This window comes from Terrapene carolina, unplaced genomic scaffold, assembly GCF_002925995.2.
Source record: "Terrapene carolina triunguis isolate 2854851 unplaced genomic scaffold, T_m_triunguis-2.0 Scaffold238, whole genome shotgun sequence".
Taxonomy (NCBI): domain Eukaryota; kingdom Metazoa; phylum Chordata; order Testudines; family Emydidae; genus Terrapene; species Terrapene triunguis.
Genome location: NW_020664589.1, coordinates 16,323,093 through 16,340,947, shown reverse-complemented (window position 1 = coordinate 16,340,947; position 17,855 = coordinate 16,323,093). Strand labels below are relative to the sequence as shown.

Genomic DNA, 17,855 nt, shown 5'->3' with positions numbered 1-17,855 from the left:
GGCTCCCTGCTGCTGATTACAGCCATATTACTGAGCTGTTTTACCCCTCTCTTTTTACTAGGCTGGTTTTTAATGGGGTATTCTATTTTTTGCAGTTCCAGTGAAGTTTTTATTACCTCCCAAATGCACAAGTTTTTCCAATTAATCTACTAAGCACAAAACAACATTTATTTCTGTAGCCATACAGGAATTTTGGATCAAAAGAAAGCAGAGGCAAAGCATCATTTTGACACAGATTCACTACAGCAAGCCTGTCCAGTTCCTTCAACAACAAAAAATGTATGGAGTCTAACTTGGTAGATTAAAAAATTGGGTAAATTGTTTTAATTTGCAGTTTACACAGAAATTATTCTAGACTTTGGAGTGAGGCGGTAACTTAGCATACAACAGTAGATATCATGGGACAAAATTCACAAATATAAGTATCCAAACTGATTACTTGGCTAAGCTCCAGATAAAACATACAGTTAGACATTTATTATATATCAGTAAACCCCCTAGTAGTACACTGACTTGAATTGGACTTAGCACATGTTTAAGTAGTTTGCTGAATCCATTACCCTTAGACACTTTAAACTTTTTATTTAAGATAAAAGGAACAATTGCCGTTCTCAAAACTAATATAATAGTTAAAGGACAGAATGTATTCATTTTTACATAATATTGTTATATTGGGAGCTGGGGTGTTCACATGGATATTGTGTGTTAAGTTACTCATTTAAAAAATAGTATTGACTTTGTTGAAATGTATTGCACACTAATCTAATAAAAACAATTATGGACAGTTTTTGTTAAAAATGGAAAAAAGTTTAAAAGAAAAAATTCCAGGGAAATTCTTCATGCCATGCCAAGGGAGATCACATGTCTTCTGCAACACAAACTGGAGTCACGCTGTTAAAACCTTACTCCTCTCTCAGAACATGGACTCGCTCTGCCTAATGCCTTACGTGTAGAAACATCCACTACACCGTCCTCAAATTGTACTGCAAAGCACAATACACCAATGTCAAGTTTTGAAATGTGAAATACTACTTTTTCTAAGAACCACCTCTGTGACTCTGTAAAATGGCCTTCAGTTATTTATACGTAGCTGTAAGAACAGCCAGCATGGGAGCTATCAATTAACAAGAGATGAGTTGCAAATATTGATTTGACAAGTTATTAGCTTTACAGCACTGAGTGAGATGCATTCCAGTTGCTGACACTGACAGACGTACTGAAGCTGGCCTCTTAAAATCCTCCCTAGTCTCTAAACAAAACCTTGAACAACTCTGCCTCACAGCCTTTTGGGAATATAACTTGCCTCTGCATCAAATTATCAAAAAATGCTGACCTGTACAATGTCATTAAAAACTGCTTCTCAAGTTGACATTTAGAACTTTGATTACTCTTAGTTGTGATTTGTTCAGTTTCTCAGAAGCTGACTTATATACATCGTGGGTAAAATCCGTCATATTTTGTTTGATCTTTCATTTGAAAACTAATATACATTTGAAAGAAGTGCCCTATCGGCAGTATCAACTAATATATCCCTTGTGCATTTGCAATACAATATGATTTATCAAACTGACTTTTTAAACCATACTTTGAGCTCCAGCTTATTTGATGGGGCTATGTAAGTGTTCAACCAGCAACGGTTGTTCATAGCACAGCACGATTATTCTTTACTGCATTTTTCAACCAGGAATTTATATTGTCAAGACAGGATAGAGACTTATGACAGTAATGCTTAAAGCTCCCCAATTCACAGTCGTTTTATGTAGCAAATAACTAAAAAACACAACTCAAAGTATGTTGTCATAGGGCAATAAATAAGGATCAAAATGCAAAAACCTTGGGAGGCTACAGCATCTCCTGAAAAGGAAAAGGAAAAAATAATTTAAAAAGAAATTCCCTGCATTACTAAGGCTGTGATTTTTAAAATGAAAAAATTTTAAGTTTCTTATTTGTCACCACTTATGCAATTTGTGTATGTTCTGCATTTCATTCAGATAGGAGAGTGATCATCAAAGATCCACCTTCACTTTTTTCTAGTCAGTTTCACTTCCTGTTTCTCATACACAAGTACAATGCTGAAATGCTTGAGTTGCAAACATTGAAGGAGAATGGTTGATGTTAAAGAAAAAAAATTGGTTTAATTTGAAATACTTATAATACTTTTCAAAAATACATTCACTGAGCCCTATTAGTACATTTGCACATAAGCAGGGTATACCTACCCATTGTTCCTACAAGTTTCAATGTAAAATGGACAGAAAAGTCAATTCAGATACAAAATATCAATTGGACTAGATTAATTTCCAACCTCAAAGTGGTACAGATTTTATTTATTTTTTGAGTAAACATTTTTTTTTAAAATCAACTGCTACATTTTGGGCTTAAGTGAGTGGGCAACCCCTCTACAACAGAGATTTCAACTCTCTGATTTTCATCAGAAAAATCTCATTCCTAGCTGGCTTAGAGTGAGTAAAGACACATATTAATTTATCCTGGCAGGATTACTAAAACTTCAGAAATACTTAAGGTAAAATTTAACATTATCCTAAAAAAAATAAAAACCTGGAAAAATGACGCAGTTAAAGTTTTGCATAAAGATAAGTGACATGTTAGCATAAGTTACTATGGATTCCAAGCTAAAATAGCTTTTTCTTCATAAAAATATGTATCTTGGGTAATGTATGCATCTGTGGAATATGAGTTGGTAATATTTTCAAATAAATCAATTCAATTTAAAAAAACAAAATACGAACTAGTAATGAATCTAGTCTACTTGTATAACCGGAGCCAATCTACTACTGGGATGAAGTTCCAGCTATGGAAGAAGGATCATAAACTAAGTCACTGTGGCCTATGATTTACAAAAGTGGCACATTTGCTGCTATTTGGAAGATAGCTGTCCCGTTTTTCAGGACACACCATGACTTGCTTGATCTTGAACCTGTAAAGCTGCCCAACTTAAACATGCTGGCTGAGTTACAGCCTGATCCAACTCCCATTGACCTCAAAGGGATTTGGAACAGGCCCTCAGTTCTGCCAGTTGACGCTATGTATAGCAAGAGATACTTGGGAGAACAAGAAGAGTCAAAGAGCTAAGAATGGAGGAAATTATATGTAGAAATATATATTTAATTAATTATATATTTTAAAAGCAATACAGTAGATGGGGAAGTGCTAATTATCCCACCATATCATACCATCTCTTACTGCTCTTTTCACAACCCAGACAGTACAGTATTCACAGCTTGACATCTGGCTCCTTGGTGAGCTTTACACAGGAAGATTTGGAGTTGCCTCTGGTCATCTCATATGGTTAGGATGATAATTGACTGTCTATGAGCCCTTGTCATCTTGGATATTTTATTTTCACTCACCTTTGATTCTGATAAATTTGCACATACTGTCCTGAATAAGTCCAGTGCAAACATATGACAGTGCCCCACAACTAAATAATCTTTCTGTAAGATTCCACATCTGAATTGCCAGGATCCAAAATTCTCTTGGTGAATAGTAAGTTTGGCATTATTTTCTTTTTCATTACAAACTCTTTAGCAGGTAGACTAAGCGCACACAAACAGCTTTGATATAATTCTAACTATATGTCCATACCATACAACTGCCACAGGCTGACCAGACTTTCACCTACAGTAGTATCATGATATCTGATATTCATCAGAGGAAGAGCTAATTCCGATTGCTACACTAACATTCCATTTTGCATATGTAAAGAGAGATGCAATAAGATGGCTTCCGGTTGGATAAGCTCTTGTATGAATTCCAGCTGTTACCACCATGAAGCGAATGAGGGATGTTCTCCTCTGGCCATCACTTTGTGTATACACAAACTCACACCAATAGCCGTAATCCATCCCTGCCAGCAGGTGCTTTGGAAAGGTAGACCCTTGTACATTAACTCAAATCAAACTATGAAACTCATCCTTGTCATGAAAGAACAGCAACAACAGTATGATCCAATTGCAGGAACCGAAGCTGGGTGTTTCTTACCAGAGGTTACATACAAAGTCTATTGAGTGTAAACTAACTGATTAATGAACCACTTCCCAACGTCGGGAGTGCCAGGAGGGGCAAGTTGCACTGATACTCTCCTGCCACCAATTTGCAAACTTTATTTTGTTCATCACCTACTGGCAGAGCCTGTCTCCTTGGGCCAAAATAGCATGCAGTGTCTGCGGCATATTTAAATTTGTTCAGTCCTCTATTACTGTAGAGAAAAAGAGGGATGCGTGTACTGTGGAAACAACCCATACATCGTCAGCACTTAAATAACCCCAGTTCACACATGACATGTGGACTCAAATACATAGAAATGCACATGCACTCTGGCCAAAACCTGGCCAGCAGGTGATGCATAATCACTTTTAAGAAAAAATACTTCCCAGCCAATGCCCCTGCCATGCTGTGTGCAAGATCTGTGGAGGAGAAAAGAGATACTTGTGCATAAGGCAAAAAGGAGCAGAATGGATACCCTAGAGCTCTAAAGGGCAGAAAACTACAAAGAACCAAGAGGTGGGCGAAAAGGCATGTATTGCACAAAACTGCTATGGAAACTAGTTAGATAAAACACCCTGCAACCAAAGAGAGGTCCACTGCAAAGTTCCAGACAGGAATTGTAAATATATGTCATCTTACTTGATTTGCCACCCAACACAAATAGTAATCTGCCTGCACGGACATAAAACAAAATATTCTCAAACATGAAAAAGTAAAAATAAGCCACTGTAGAAATTCTTACCTTCAAAAGGTCAATTTCTTTAATACAATCCTGTCTGGCCTTGGCATCCATCATTTCAAATATCTTCAACACAAGACAAAAGTGAAATATTAAATAAATAATAATAATGAGGCAAGAAAGCAGATAAGCTCTACTCATTTTAAACCAGCATTGGTTTTCTTTCCCTTCCTTAACTTAATGAAAGTAAGGGCCCTATTGCAGTCACCAGACTTGCATCTGGTTGACATATTCTTTGTTTTAAAACCACTACAAACTAGGAAGCAGCAAAATTAACATTAGCACCTTTTGGCAACATGCTAAATGGTGGGGGAAATGAGATTTTAGTTTGTAGATGTTTTGCCTATTTTGTGACCTTAAAAAAAACAGTTACTTAATTTAACACCGTTTTCACATTGTGCGTGAAATATTTTATATATATATATTTCTATTCTCTCTTTAAACAATTCAGAATTGTTCTTCCTCTCAGAGATTCCCATCCATTAATTAAGAGTAATTAGCGTTAATATTCATTCTCTAATAAGCAGAGAGCAAGTCACTGGTAATAGGAATTTAAAAGATACGTTGAAGGATTAAAGGCAAATTTCTTCAAGAAAAACACTGTTCTGAACACTGTATGGTATTTTAATCCAAGTTTGTAATATATTTGTGTGCCGCATCTTCAGAATTTTGTTTTAAATAATATAACTAATTATAGTAGAAAGAAAACTAATTTCTTTTTATTTAATTGTGTTCCACCAATGAAAGTCTGGCCACTGAATATCTTTGTTCATAATGTCAGCTGCTCCTCTACTTCTAGATACTAATGACTCAGATGAGAAGAGCAGTGAGCCATCGTTTCCATCTCTAACTTTATGTCCTCAACCATCTGTCTCTTATCAGTCATCCAGCCTTTCATCACACTCAATATTCTCATATGATAGTCCATGTCAAGATGCCAGATCCTTAATTTTATGGCTATGCCCATTAAAACCTTTGTTTTTATACATATTATCAATCAAAAACGAAATGGCCATATTCTAATAAAAAAATAAAGGAAAATTAAAAGTAGTATGAAATGACAATCCTTTTTACACTGGTGATACTGGAAGTGTCTAGCCATTCCTAGATGCAATGGTCACAAGGGATCAAGATTAGGCAGCACAAACACATTAACTCAAATCTGGTCAAGATGGAAGCTGGATTTGTCCGCCCTATGTGGAATAACTGAAGAAGGCAATTAGGAGGAGGAAGCAGAGAGTCAGGGCTTGGGTTCTATTCCCAGTTTATACCACTGACTCACTGTGTGACTAACTAGATCAGTTAACCTCTGTCTTCATGTATCCATCTGTAAAATGGGTATGATAGTATTCACATACCTCAAATAGGCCTTATCCTTCTTAATTAGTGTTTATGAAACTGAACCTTTCAAACCTTTCAAACCTTTCAAAGGTGTTGCTCTATATGGGAGCTAAAAATAACTAATGTTTATGACAGCAATTAAGGACAAAAGGACTTCCAAAACAGCTTTCTGCTCCTCGGTTTATTTCCACCGGTGAGAGAATTCTCAAGGGGAAGCAAACACTTCACCTGTAACATCTGTGCAAAGTAAGCAGACATCTCAGAAATCTTCCTTTTACCTGCAATACAATAAGCTACAATTTTAAACACTCACCTGAACTTTCTTTAACGCCACGGTTTTTCTGTCCAGAAGGCAAGTTGCTTTGTAGACTTCACTGAATTGCCCACGGCCAATCTTTTTCTCTATCTGAAAATCTGCCAAGGTGCAGCGATATGGATATGACGTCAAATGCCTCTGCTTATTCAAAAGAAATAAAAACAGCCATTGAACTAGACAAACTGACAAAAACATGAGCTGGTATTTCTCCATCCCTCTCCTTTTCTCACTCACAGACAGCTCCTTCAATGACTTGATAATCACAGTAAGTATTGCACCTAAGCAATCTACAGGGGAGCATGAAAAGCCAGAAGGCCAAAAAACCCTCTGCTTTATGGAAATGGGCTGCATTTCTCTCTTCAATCACAACTTCCCCTTTCTGCTTCAGGCCACTTACAGGTCAAACCACCTTGCACCAGAGTACTGAACAGTGAATATTCAGTGCCATTAAAAAAAAACCCAGCATAGATCCATGAAGTCCCACAAAATGTATCTGTTTACAAAAATAAACTGTTCGTGGAATCAAATGGATCGACTACATATTAAAACAAACAGATCCCCCAAATAGTTGACAAGATTGTTTTAAAGGCCAATAGGTATAAGCAACATACACTTTCAGGTCAAATTAAATAAAAACGGTCAACTTATCTAATACTTCATTTGAGGATGCAAGAATTTCAATTCTTCCGTAGTAACTGCAGCAACAAAATTTGCATTCCATAACACTGGCAAACATTTTCACTTCTTATGCATTTCTGTGTATTACCCATTTAAAAATATTACCCATAGAAAACCCAAACATAAATCTGAGCACATTAGTTAACCCTAATGATTACAGAACAATTGCACAGAAAGAAGCAAGTTTAAAACTGTAAACATGTGAATACTTTTGGTCTTATTTCTGATGTGCAAAGAACTGAACCTAGGCCGATTGATCTAGGGACACATTTATCTGTCAATATATTCATTTTCAGTCTAATTCCACTGATGTTACTAGTGCATCTAGTTTAGTTTGTTAAAATAAGGAAAAAAGGAAATAAAGAGAGTGCTGGTCTCCTGTGTAAATAACTAATTAGGCCCAAACTGCTGTCTCCCCAGTTACTTGCCCTCAAATCAACTTTGCATATTATTTTCACCAGGGACAGATTGAAGCCTACTTTTGAGCAGTCTCAGGTAAATATGTGGTTAGGCAGGTATACACAGTATAACAAGCATTATGTACGCCACAGACCAGGAACTACTCCCTAGAGCCATTCTGGTCTCTTCCATAATTAACATGAGCGCTAACCAATGTTTAAGAACTAAATTAATGACTAAAAGTTGCTGTGCATGCCAAGTACAGTATTTTTAAGCTTCAATATCTTAAGCCATTTTTGAGTTGTTATAACAAAATAAAAAAAAAAATTAGACCAGTTTGTAAATCAATCCTTTGTAAACTTTCATTCTTTAAATATAAATTATTTACAATTGAGGCCCTAGTTGACAATCCCAGCAAAGGTGCCCAGGATTGAACAGGATATGGAAACTGTACATTTTGATACATTTGAAAATAAAGGAAAATTAAAAGTAGTATGAAATGACAATCCTTTTATAATTGGAAGTGTCTACCCATTCCTAGATGCAATGGTCACAAGGGATCAAGATTAGGCAGCACAAACACATTAACTCAAATCTGGTCAAGATGGAAGCTGGATTTGTCTGCCCTATGTGGAATAACTGAAGAAGGCAATTAGGAGGAGGAAGCAGAGAGTCGGGGCTTGGGTTCTACTCCCAGTTTATACCACTGACTCACTGTGTGACTAACTAAATCAGTTAACCTCTGTCTTCATGTATCCATCTGTAAAATGGGTATGATAATACTCACATATCTCAAATATGGATATGGAAACTGAGAAGTCAGTCCTACCTACTATTGCCATGGCCTAACCTCTTCTGTGGATAATGCATATCAGTCCAGTACCTCTCACTAGCACTATGTTCATGGCAGTATAGAATCTCTTTGGACTTTATATTTGTTGACAAGTCAGATTACACTTCCTTCTTTGCAACATCAGCAGAAATAAAAGTTACTAAAATATACAACTTAACAATAAATTTTTTTTTTCAAAACCTTCCAGGTTTATAGCTGTTTGCCCAATTCTGAACTATAACCAAAAATAATGAAAATATCTTGCTGGCAGAGGCTTTGTGACCAAGATCATATATTCCTCACACAAAACATTGTAAAAACTCCATGTTCCTCAGCTGGAATTTTTGAGATACCTGAGCTAAGAGATTGCTGAGCATTACAGTTTGTACAGCAAAGTCAAACCATTTTCAGGAACTACCATCACCTTGACAAATACAGAACAACAACAGTGGAATGCTATTCCACTGGAGCTGTAGGGAAGATGAAAGGACAGGTTGTATTAAAGACTATGATATACAAAATATAATTCTGTATAATAAATTGTCAATTAAAAGACTATCCAGTCCTTTCATCCTTTGTCCCCTTTTCCCAATGTCACTTTGTAGCTGGCAATATGTTTTGTTGCTACACCTTCTAATACATACCTAAACTACTTCCCCATCAGTCGTTCCAGGGATTGCTAAATGAGGATTAAAATCTAGGATAATTCTCAAAAGACTACACCATTTGTGAAATATACATATGGGTGGTTATGAATTCCAGCCAAGATGAAAATATCACAATACTATAAGGTTCAGTCAAAGTCTCCTAATGCAAGTAGGCACATGGTTGTGAATTTAACTCCAGGTCATCTTCATCAACTTTCCCAGTTTAAGTGCCCTAAAAGAGCAAAAACACTCATCTTCCCATAAAGTGACACTCACAGTAATTGTTTTTGAAACATCAAAGCCAAGGGTGAATTTTTCCACCCCCAGAACACCTAAACTATCTGAAACTGATTTTATTACTCTGGGCTGAAGAACCACAATTAGAATTTTAACTCAAGTACAATAATTTATACAAACAATTAGGTTAATTAACGACTGGCATTTAGTTAAAAAAGGTCAGTCACGTGGAAATCGGAAGCTAATTACAGGGTATGTTTTCTTTTAACCCTTATATTCTATGGCTTCATTTCTTTCCCTTCCCAAAAATTTGTACTTCTATGGAACGCAGTGTGCTCTCCCACCATACTCCTCATGTGGGTTGTGATCAAAATGTTTGTTTTATTCAATAAGATGAACAGGCTTATCAAGAGTTTTGCTGTGTCATATCATGTTTACAGGTTAGAATGCACTGCTATTAAAATTATAACAATGATTCAGGGCAAGTTTCTCCTCTACAGTGCTGCACTGCATATTCTACACTTGTAGAGCAGTAGAACTTTCACCGATACTGTTTGGAGAAGAGAGTTTTGGCCTAAGGTTTGTCAGATATGTAACACAATATTTATGCAACAGCTGCTTCAGCATCCTATGAAGTATTGTTTCAGTTACTCATTATAAATCTAAAAATCTCTACTAATATTAGGAGCAATGGGAGGTTGTATAGAGTGAACTATACTAGCCAACATTCAGATTCCAGAGCCACGGCAACTCTTTAAATTTATTTTCTATGGGATCATAGTATGAGAATTCTAATTCTACTCCATAGAGCAGGGGTGGGCAAACCATGGCACGTGGGCCACATCTGACCCGCGGGACCGTCCTGCCCGGTCCCCGAGCTCCTGGCCCCGGAGGCTAGCCCCCAGCCCCTCCCCTGACCCGGTCTCTGTGCTGTGTGGTGGTGGCGGCGCGGTAAGGGGGCCGGGGGGTTGGATAGAGGGCAGGGGAGTTTGGGGTGGTGGTCAGGGGGGAAAAAGGGGGTTGAATGGGGGCAGGGATCCCAGAGGGCAGTCAGGAAGGAGGGGGGTTAGATGGGGCGGCAGGGGGCAGTCAGGGGCAGGGGTTCCGGGGGCAGTCAGGGGACAGGGAGAAGGGGTGGTTGGATGGGGCTGGGGTCCCGGGGCGGGAGCGGCGTCAGGAATGAGAGGAGGGGTTCAATGGGGCAGTGGGAGTCCGGGGGCAGTCAGGGGACAGGGAGCGGGGGGGTGTGGATGGGGCAAGTGTCCCGGGGGAGGAGGGGGACCAGATAGGAGGTGGGAGCCGGGCCACGACCCCCTCCCTTAACCGGCCCTCCATGCAATTTACGAAACCTGATGCAGCCCTCAGGCCAAAAAGTTTGCCCGCCCCTGCCATAGAGTTTCAATCAGATTCTGAGTAGATCCATTTTTCTTCACTGGTTAACTCAGAAGAAGAAGAGAATACACCGATTTGGCCACAAATATTTGCATCACTTGGTTGGTAAATATCTAACTATGGAAGCTTCCCTCCTGTTCTGTCCCTACACAAACGCACTCCAATGAAGGTGGATTCATTCTACTATCCTTTGTTACAGTCAAATCATTGTACTAACTGAATAGGAACAAGACTAATCTAAAGGTGTCTCACTGTCTAAACACTCAAGAAAGTGCTTATTTAAAGAAACATTCAAAAGCTGCAATTGTAAATAAGTGCCTCCTCAGACAGAGCACCTCTTGAGTAAGAACTGGATGTTTGTGCAGGAACTTTTATAATTACGGGGTCTGTATTTCAGAGCACCAGAATGACCAGAAGGAATTGCTGTAGTTTCGTGGCAATATGTGCCTACCACAGATACAAGCCTAGTAAAAAAATATGGCCTTTGCTTATGTCAACAATGGTATCAAGTACAGCTAGAAACATGCCTGCTGATCTGCTATTTTGGTTTCACGCTACTAAGGCAACAAATGGCAGCATTTCCAACCAATTATTTAAACTTACCATAGGACATACAGTCCTCACAAGGCATTGGGCTATGTTTGCACAAACCCACTGTTTGAAGTTTACATAGACTATGAAATTGTGATCAAAACCAAATTTGTGTCCCACTAACTTTTAAATCATCACACATGCCAATGCCTAGCCATATACATGATTACTCCTGAGGGCATTCTCTGCCAAAAAATTAAAAATTCTGCACATAATATTTTAAAATTCTGCAAGCTTTATTTGTCAATAAATAAATGCAGAGACTCCAGCATGGCAGTGGGGAGCACAGGCCACTGGCTGCACAAAGGTGGGAGATCATCCTACAGCCTCCCCACCCAGGGGACACAGACTCAGCGGTGAGGCTGAACCCAACCCTGACACAGCACAAGGCCTGGGCCTGTCCCGGAAACACCCTGGGGCCCTGCCTCTCTGCACCAGGTGTGGGGAAGGCAGGCTCAACCAGGCAGGATCCAAGTGTGGAGGAGCTCATTGTGGGGGAATCCAGGTGTGGGGTGAGAGGATTCTGTGTGGGACAATGTGGGTGCAGGCAGCTCAGTGTGGGGGTCTAGGTGCGGGGAGATCTGGATGCACAGAGGCTTGGGGGGGGGTTCCCAGGTGCAGGGGCAATGGGACTCTGCAGGGGCTTCCAGGTGAAAGTGGCTGGGGCTCAGTGGAGGCGTGTGAGGGTCTCGGCAAGGGGGTCTGGGTGCTGGGGGAGTGGGGCTCATCAAGGTGGGGGTCTGGGTGCTGCTAATTGGGGATCAGTGGTGTGGGGGTCTGGATGTGGGGGCTCAGGGTGGTGCAGCGGGTGCGGCTCATCAGGGTGGGGGTTTGAGTGCAAGGAGCTCACTGGAGGGTGGTCTGGAGGCAGGGAGTCTGAGTGCAGGGGGCTCCAGATACAGGGGTTGAAATTGAATGGGGTGGGGTTCGGGTATGGAGGGTTCTGGGTGGGTTCTGGGTGTACAAGGTGAGGTTTGGTGGGGGTGTCTGGGTATGGGAGGCCCGGAGGCACAGGGGTTGGGTGGATGAGGGAGCAGCTGCCCGTACAGTGCCCCCTCCACCTGCTGAGCTTCCTGCAGCTGGTGGAGGTTTCCGGGGGTGGGTCTGACACAGCCCCAGCCACTGCCACTAGGGGAACAGGAAGTCTCGTCCTCTCCTGTCTCCAGCCTGGCTGGGACTAGCAGCTGATCCCAGCTCAGGGTAGGAGCCACTGGCTGGGGTGTCCCCAGCCCTGCGGTGATTTACCTCGCCGCCAACTGCTCCGGGTGCCTGAAACGATGTACCTGCACAGCTAAAGAGTGGTGCATGACTGCTCTTGCAGCTTCCCTTTGCTTCCCTGTCAAAAAGTCATTTTTCCGTGAGGAAGCTAAGAAATCTGCGGGGGATATGAATTCTGCGCATGCACAGTGGTGCAAAATTCCCCCAGGAGTACATGATGGACACCTGAATGCAAGAAAGAGATCCACGTTTAACATGAATAGTAGCCATTTGCTTTTAATAAATTATCACGCCCTAAATATGCATTTAAAATATTAATTTATATATAAAACACTCTTGGTTTAAGTGTATGCCAAGAAATATATCTAGCAACTCCTTAACTTGAAAAATAAATAATGCTAATAGAGCGACAGGAGTAGGGGCGGTGTTTCTCTCTCTCTCTTCCTTCTCCCCCACCCCCCCAAACCACTTTTAATATGGCTAGCAGAGAAAGTCTGCTTGCCATGCTGGAGTTAACACTGGGTGATGACTGGACACCTCAGCTGATATGTTCTGGCATCCTCCAAGACTACAGCTGCACATTTACATATGCAATGACCTAGATTTGCATTTGCTATCACAACCTATCAGACCTAATTAAAGTAACAGAGTTTTCATATAAAATAGGAGAGGATGTTAGATTACAGCATGAACCAAAGAGCATGCTCAGGTCAGATCAAACCATACCAAGGAACTCCCCATTGATTAGCATAGTGTATTTTTCCCTGTGCCTATTTAAAAATTAACTACTTCCTATTTGTTCTTATATCTAATGCTAAAGGTGACTTCTGTCAGTGTCTGTAATTCTTCTGACTATTGATACAAAGGACAGGAACACACTTGACTTGGCTGGTAAATATCTAACTAGGAAAATGTCTCTCCTATTCTGATGCTTATACAAATATATTTCACTAATTTCATTATTTAAGAGGAACTATGTTTTCCTAGGTCCTTTTCAGTTCAATCCCCAACAATACTGTTCAGCAAGCTGTCAAAGAATAGATAGAACTGCAGACGTACAAGTCATGGATTACAAGTGGATAGATTTGCAAATGTACAATTCTGTAAAACTAAAAGATAAGTTCAGTTGACCCTTCCACCACCATCAAACATACATATCCTACCTAGGGGGCCTTCCACATTTCCAAGAGTGCTGCAGTCTGAGTGCAGGTGCCAGGGTTTGAAGGAATATGACACAGACCTAGCAGTGGATCCTTCAGAGCGAGGTTGAGACACGTTGACAGGGCAGCTTTGTATTTAGTCATTTTTTGAATGTTCAGAGTGTGTGTGAAATTCAATAATCTGAACAGTACTAATTCCAAAGCAGCTGTAGGACTGGATCTAAACTGGGAAGAAATAATTTGGAGCCAAAGGCTGCTCTGTCCTTAGCTACACAATAAGTAGCATTTTTTTCTACTGTTCCGTAAAAGAACAAGACAAAAATTAAGCTTAACTATAACCCTCATTCAAATAAAGCAGATCTTCATTTTTAAGGAGAAATACAGAGATCATTCCAAGAATCAGATTGGGCAACGTCTCTGCAGCATGCATTCCTTGTGAACTGTAACCGCTGACACAAAAACAACAAATCTCAAAGTCAGGGGAGAACAGTACGGAAAAAAGCAACCTTCCTCACATGCTTAAAGGAGAAGTTAACCAGATCATTCAGCACCAAATGGTGGTGGTTAATGGGATTTCCTGCCAAATAGGAGAATTAATGAGGTTTTACATTCTAAACAACCTAAGAGAGAAACTCCTCAGAGACATATGTAATAAGATGACTAATTATATCAGCTGCAGTGATATGAACCTTAATTATTAAGGAATCTCAGCCTATATACATGTCAGAGTGCAAAACAGTTCAGACAGACAGGGTGATGGTAGATGGATTCCTACTTATAGATTTATCTATTTACCCCTTTGTAGTAGTGCTTGGAGTAGAGCAAAGGAGGCTCTGTTATACTGACACAAAGAACTAGACTTAGAAGGCTCCTCAGTTCCTAAGAAAAAGCCAACTTTCTAATACATTCATAGTCAGCGGCTAGGTTAAGTTACTCTACGAGACCGGGTGCAAGATAGAACAGAGACGCCTCTGGGCTCTTACAAATATGTTCTTTTTTCTGTATGGTCACATTTCCCAACCATTGGGTACAACACACGGATCTTATTCCTTATCAAGCCTTCAGTGCCTTTCTTCACAAACAAACTGCTGCAGAGATGGGGAAGTCATAGCAACAAATACCAAAGTGGAAGGCACCAGTGGTAAATAACGTTCTCTTTCTGCAGATGCATGTGTACTCACATCCTAGAATGCACAGGTGCAGCAGATGTCTTTCAGTGCTTCCATCCAGCACTAAATGTCTTCCGTCTAGTATTAAAATGGTTCAACCTCTCCTGAAGGACAGCAGCTATCAACAAGCAGAAGTAAAGAGCCACAAGGTTTGGGGAGAATTTTTGGAGAATTTTGAAATGTGCACCTGACTAAGGTTTTACTTCAGAATTTGAAGGAAGAGTGTGTTGGGGGCATGGGAGAGAGAGAAGTGTGCTGCAGATAGTCTCTCCAGAGTCTGAAAAAGTCTGACAATGCATTTTACTAGTATTAAATTCATACTATTATTAAAAAACTAACTGTTGAAAACTACTGCATAATGCTCTGAGAGCTGGCTGAGAAGCAGCCACTGCTGCTGCTGACCTGCAGTTTCAGGCAGAGACTAGGACAATGTGGTCACTGTGGGATGCGAGACTAGACAGCAAAATCTCAGCACAATAATAATATGACATGGAGTTGTGGCTATATGACTGCTTCTCAGAGGCATGGAGAGATTTGAGTCTGGGTGTGGCTACAGGATGGAAATATCCTGTGATAATTGCCTGGTGTGTAAACAATAAAAGCTCAGGTTAATAAATAATAATTTCAGTTGTTTTATTCCAGCCTGATTGGCATGAAAGGAAGTCAGCACTTGCCATAAGTCTGAACTAGTGGCAACCAGGCCACAGAATACTCAAAATACTTCTGACCTACCTAAAGATTCTTAAAAATTGGTTAACAAATAGTTAAAAAGTTAGCCATTACAATCTTTAGTTACCAAGAAAAACATTTTTCCCCTGTAGGAGCATGAAATTAAATATTTCTTATAAAAGAACAAAAAAGCATTCGCCCAATTAATTTTCTGAAATCTCATTAAAAAATTTAGCCTGACTAAGTCATAGACTTCTGACCTGAATTTTAATTATCTTTACGCTGGATGTAAGCTTTTTTCTGATATTTGCAATGCATCATTAATTTTAAGGCAACTGCTTCTATGCTTTTAAAGTGCATGCTTCATCTGAATGACATTTACCATAAACTAATTTCACCTTTGAAAAACATCTGTGTTGGTACATGGGGAAGCCTTAGCATATGCAGTATAATGCATATGTATTCAAAGGACTGATTTACTATCATCATCAATCATTCAAATCTCTTTATGATCTGTCAAACTGTACATCCATATCCATAAAATAAAATCTTGCTGAAAAAATGTCTGTTCATTTTGAGATTGAAATTCTTTTTCTGGTGTGTATTTACAAAAATACACTAGAAGAATAAATTGGTTTATGTAGGGTTTCTAAGCTCCACCAACTAGAACAGGAAAATACTGGGCTTGTAAATGTGAATTATTGTTCAAGTATCAGACAGCTATTGTGGTAATGACTGCAGCTGATGACTGTTTGCTCTCAGTTTTTGGACTTCATAGCTTCAGAAACCAGTATGATAATCTCTGATATCCTGAATCTGAATTGTTAGCTACAATTCAAAGTCTGATGAACAACTTGGCTCCAGTTTGAAATGTTATCTTCTCTACCAGCGAAAAATTAGTACTGGCTAATGAAAAAAGTCGACAGGAAAAGAGAAATGTTAACTTTGAATTTGTAGGCTAAGCCAATATTCAGTAGGGGAAACTGAATAAAAAGCTGGATGCCTCAGGGAATTATAAATGGGACAGAGACTTTCACTACTAAGTGAATCCAATCTAAATCAGTAGTGACCAAAATTAGTTATGAGCAATCCTAGTATCTGAGAACTGTAAAAATAAGGGTCAGAGAATAGATACTGGATTGCATTATTGTTTTTATAAAACCAAATTTCAGTCAATAAAAATGATGAAAAAGCTAAATTTTTAGAACTGTATTTTGCATACTTCACATAATCTTTACTCCTCTGCGACCCAGAGCAAACAAATAAACTGGGTATTTCACTGATTGCCAGCTTGCCGTCAGGAACATTACTAGGAAAGCATTCTGTTTCTTTTTACAAACTTCATAGGAACAATGCTGGGCTGATATCCTTGCTGTGATTTTATAAGTTCCTCTCTCTATATATATTCACTTACTCTAATTAGAAAACTTCTAAGTAGGAAGTTCTATTGTGAGTCATAAGGAAAAGGTTAACTAAAACACTAAATATAAATACTGCAGATGAGCAGCTAGGGATGGTTCTAAACTAGCACTGCAAATCTTCTGGGGCAAGTTTGAAACAAATTGTGACATGTAGTCAATTTATCTCTCTTCAAGTTGAAATTATATATACCTTCTTATTGTATATGCAACTTATAAAAAAAATAAATATCAAGCTACCAGAGTACAGCTACTACAGCCCCAAATTTTTATATAAACAGAAAAATACTCCAGAATGTGAACTATACATGAGGCAGGCAGCAGCAAAGATCAGGCTACAACTGGAAAGCTATGCTGGTACTTGCAGCTCACGTAGTATTAAGAAAAGCAAATACCACTTCCCCACCTGTGCAGAAGCACTTTAGTGGCAGCATTAGCTGTAGAAGGGCACTGCATAAAAGCACATAGTCTTTTTATGGAAGTGTTGTCTAGTAATTGGAGAAGGGGATGGGGAGTCAACGGTCCTGGAATTCTATTTCCAGCTCTGCCACTGACTTGTTATGCCACATTAGGACAGCCATTCCCTCCACTTTGCCACCTGTAAAATGGAGATAATACGCTTTTGTAAAGTGTTTGAAATTGTAAGATGAAAAGTGCTAAAAGCATTTTTCAATCAAAGAGTGAAAACTACTGTTAGGAAAGGCCTTTGGGATAGGAGTATACTCCTGGTCTGGTCCGTCTGTAGACGAGGGCACAACCTTGACCGAAGAAAAGAAACCATTCCATTTAGTTTATTCTCTCACTCTCCCCTGCCCCCCCACCTTTTTTTGCTGAGACTTTAAAAGCCAACACACCGCCTGCTCTGCAGAAACATTGAAGCCCCATGCGTGACACTTTTCATAAAAGATGTTTAACCAACATTTCCCTCCCTCCCACCCTAAACTACAGCATAGCATGCTAGCATTACTAACACCTTCAGAGACAAGGATCGCTGCATTTCATGGTGCAGAATTATGTAGTTTGGGATCCTTCCACATAAGA

The 17,855-nt window shown here is 39.5% G+C and overlaps 1 protein-coding gene across 3 annotated transcripts in view; it reads right to left on the bottom strand.

Annotated features, from left to right (window-relative positions):
* The window catches only part of NEK6 (NIMA related kinase 6), a 104,476-nt gene that overhangs the window by 43,934 nt on the left and 42,687 nt on the right, over positions 1 to 17,855 (bottom strand). For 2 of the 3 annotated variants that reach the window (XM_024214506.2, XM_024214507.2), the window contains 2 exons: positions 6,402 to 6,545; positions 4,751 to 4,813 (listed from right to left, as the gene is read on the bottom strand). In XM_024214506.2, the coding sequence (XP_024070274.1) occupies positions 4,751 to 4,813; positions 6,402 to 6,545 (207 nt within the window). The remainder of the gene's footprint in view (positions 1 to 4,750; positions 4,814 to 6,401; positions 6,546 to 17,855) is intronic. The other variant, XM_024214508.2, reaches the window with a different exon arrangement.